This window comes from Lactuca saligna, chromosome 2 (genome assembly GCF_052625555.1).
Source record: "Lactuca saligna cultivar CGN05327 chromosome 2, ASM5262555v1, whole genome shotgun sequence".
Classification (NCBI taxonomy): domain Eukaryota; kingdom Viridiplantae; phylum Streptophyta; class Magnoliopsida; order Asterales; family Asteraceae; genus Lactuca; species Lactuca saligna.
In genome coordinates, this window is record NC_136418.1 from 43,862,483 (window position 1) to 43,866,404 (window position 3,922).

The following is a 3,922-nucleotide window of genomic DNA, read 5'->3' on the forward strand; positions in this document are numbered from 1 at the left end:
AGAATTTGCCTGGCCACCACCTTATTGGTAAGCGCTTTAGGGATTTTCTCGGGATTTTCTCGATCTTGTGCTCGCGTTCATCTGCAAGCTATTGAATTCTGCCAACGCCACAGATCCTCTCGCCACCAATGCGTAAAGAATTGTCATTCCCTCAATAATCCAAACTCTCATCTCGATCTAAACAATGATCCAACTATATATGAGAGAAAAATTAGGGCTTTTGGGAGGAATTAGATTGTTATGAAATGGATTTCGAGAAGGTGGGAGGGTATCATAATATATTGATTTAATGGCGCCGATGTAGACATGCCGATCTTTGCTGATCGGCTGAAGCCATTGGTGGCCGATTTAAGTTCGGGGAAAGTGAATGGTGGAAGATATAAGACACGATGCAAGAGAAAAACTAGGTCAAATATATTGATTTTATTTCCTTAAATGCAGGATTTCAATTAAATGATTCCTTAATTAAAAATTACAAAATGTCCAAAATACCCTTAAATGATTTATTTAATTGTTTATTAATTCTTGAATTCTTATTAGTGCATTTAGGAACACAATAGTTGCTAGAAACATTTGAACATATATATATATATATATATATATATATATATATATATATATATATGTATGTATGTATGTATGTATGTATGTATGTATGTATGTATGTTCATTTAGACTCGCGAGCCCAATTAACTGTTGACAAACCGAGCTCGAGCTTCATTTTAAGGCTCGAATTGAGCTCGAGCTTCCTCAAAATTTAACAAGCCGAACTCGAGCTTGGTCGGGCTCGGCTCAGCTCGTTTACACCCTTATTTCCAAATTTCTTAATTATGACAACAATGCTATAATTCAAATTTTTTGTGTTTGTTGTATAAAAGTTATTCTCCACGATTTCTAGTTAATTCATTATTAATTAATAAATAACATGAAATAATTTCATGTTCACAATGAAGATTAGTTGATGCGCGAAAGCTGATCTAGAAACCCTCGTCAGGAAAGTTTCCTTTTCAAAAAAATTAATAAATATCAAATCAAAATTTCAGTTTACCTGATATAGGCTCAATTATTTATTACTAATGTCAGAGGTGGACATTAGATCACCCTTCATATGAGTAAAAATAATTCACATCCAATAGTGATATATTTGTGATATATCGACAACATATTGTTTATCAATTGGTTTAATTAGTTACCAAATATTAGGTCACTTCGGACCATATAACGATTCTCGCCAATATTGAAATATTTTGTCGAACTAAATATAGCATCTTCCTTTAAAAGGAACATGTTGTATGCCTAGCTAGAAAGCTACTAAGAGATATATAACATGCTTCGTAGGATCGTTAACATAACTATTTGTTCGTAATGAATCAAAATATCTGTTTCGAAATAATAAGAGTTTTCAACATAAAATTCATCTTCTTTATTGAAATTGGGAAAAATAACATAATACAAAAGTCAAAGCCGGCTGCATATTTCAGGCTTAAATGACAAACTGTTCTTCACAAGATCGTAAAGCACCATCATGTTCTGTTGTTGCATGTTTCCAAATATAGACATTTTCTCCGGATCATTGTCGTTATCTATAAACGCCAAATACGACTTACCATTCTTTTCATAGATGTAATTCTCTCTTCGCATTTCCCAATTCGCACCACTAAAATGAAACACCAACTTCGGTATATCCCAATTGACATCACTCGGAGAGTTGAAATACCGATTAAGACCCTCGTATGGCGGATTCTCATCCTTTGACATATTGACCTTTGTTTGCTTCATTAACTCATTTTCAATCATGTTAATAATATCTTTCTCTAAGTAAGTAAACGTCGAACCTGAGTCTATAATCATCCCACCCGTTCCATCTGTTTTTATCGCAAAGTCAGATGTACTGACACCCAATTTGGTTTTGCCAACCGAGATACCTTCAAGAGCGATGTAGTAATATGACTTGTTCCCTTGTTTGAGCAAAGGGGTACTTTGGACATTTGTCATGGCAATCTTTGTGTTGGATCCTGTTAACAAAATACTTTGTTCCGACTTGTGAGACCTAGAAGCAAGACAATATGAGAAGACATTTATGTTTAATTGTGAAACCAACGACAACTTCCCACGACCCATTCCTACTACTCCATTATTCTTATTGAAACTTTTTTTATCGTTCGGTGTTCCACATGCAAAGGTTATATTACTACTCACGCCTCCAATGATTAGCTTTTCTCCCCCCATACTTACTTTTATGGACTCGCCATCAGCGTATTCCTGGATACACCCAAAACTAACGCAACTTTCTTCACTTTTATAGAAGGATTTAGACTTACTTGAGTCATAAAAACGTGAAGAAGAATCACATTTGGTCCATATGAGGTCGCTTCCGGTGTCCACTACGGCTGAAAAGATCACCGGTGGAGTCCCGATGGCTAGCTTTGTAACGTACAGGTCGTTGGATGCTTGTGTTGGGGATGTTATTTCTGCTGCATTAGTCTCACTCATTGAGCTTGGAGTAAATTGGTTTTTGGGGAAGCTTTTAGCTAAGTTGACACGAGTTAGGGTTAGTCGAAGGTCGGGTGGTGGTTTTTCGGTTGGGTTGGTTGCAAAACATGATGTGGGACCGGTTTCTAAAAGTAAGTGAAAGAGTATTACTAGAAGGATTGGAGATGCAAGAAAGATTGATGAGGCCATGAGTAAGAGAATAGTTGAGTTGTGATTTATGAATATGAATGTATGAAGTATATATACATACACATATTAGTATATCACGTATGCATTACTATAGTTAAGCTTCTTGTTATTTGGAGTACAAAAAGGGCGAGAAACTTCGTGTTGACTTTAAGTCGTTGGGCAGAAATGTTGACTCTTGGTCGCTGGAGTAGAGGTTGGGCAAGGAATTTAACCATTGACTAGAAAAATAAAAAAATAAAAATGAGTAGAATCTTTCAAAATAAACGAAGGAACGATATTATTAAGTTCTATATAGTATAGAGGGTAAATTACACAAATCGAGTTATCATGCATCAGTCAAAACCCAAGTTTAATTTTTATTTTAAAAAATTTATAGACGTACCTACCAACATTAAATGATTATATTATTTTTTACGAATTTCTTATTTTGTTTTTTTATTTGTAACAATTTATCTATTATTATTTATTAAAAAAAATTAAAATTTTCAAAAAATAAAATAGACCCTCTTTTCATTTCTTTTTTTAATTTACTAGAAAATATCTTTTTTTTTTCTCCTCTTAACCTCCGGAAAACACAACACTCACCATTAATGTCCACCACCACCATTGATGAATCCTAGATCTTATTATTAAATATCAAAATTCAAACCCCAAAACCTATATTTTATTCAAATCTGAAACTCAAAACACTTCCTAAATTGCGAACCCATTCAGATCGGGAATTCAAACCCATAGGTCGTTGGAGTAGGGTTACTAAAGAGAAAGAGGCCTGAGAAGCAGAAAAGTTAGATAAAAGAAGATGAATATTCAAATCGGAGAAGAATCAGATTCAGATCGAAACCTAATAATCACTATCAATCTCAACAACTACCTCTTTGAAACTCGAACCCAAATATATGAGGGTTGTGGTGTTATTGACAAATAGAAAACAGTGGATATATATATATATATATATATATATATATATATATATATATATATATATATATATATATAGAGAGAGAGAGAGAGAGAGAGAGAGAGAGAGAGAGAGGTTCATTTGTTTAAACTAAATATTGTGTTATTGTATTCATAAATATGAACCAATCAAAATTTAAAATAAAAATAAATAAATAAATAAATAAATAAAGGTAAATAGGTAATTTGATAATTTGTTTCCACAAATAATAGCCTATAATTATGGTAACCATTGACTTAGTTACCTAGTTTTTTTCCATCCCTTTTTAAAACCACAATGACG

General features: G+C 33.3%; 1 protein-coding gene across 1 annotated transcript; it reads right to left on the bottom strand.

Moving 5' to 3' along the window:
* Positions 1 to 1,399: 1,399 nt before the first annotated feature.
* On the bottom strand, positions 1,400 to 2,727 carry LOC145030911 (aspartic proteinase nepenthesin-1-like). The gene has a single exon (XM_078979361.1). It carries the CDS (start codon positions 2,680 to 2,682, stop codon positions 1,459 to 1,461), a length of 1,224 nt encoding a protein of 407 aa, XP_078835487.1. The 5' UTR covers positions 2,683 to 2,727; the 3' UTR covers positions 1,400 to 1,458.
* Positions 2,728 to 3,922: the final 1,195 nt, after the last annotated feature.

Bases quoted from the DNA above. Each gene is read 5' to 3' on its own strand.
- LOC145030911 (XM_078979361.1), bottom strand. From the start codon at position 2,682: ATGGCCTCATCAATCTTTCTTGCATCTCCAATCCTTCTAGTAATACTC.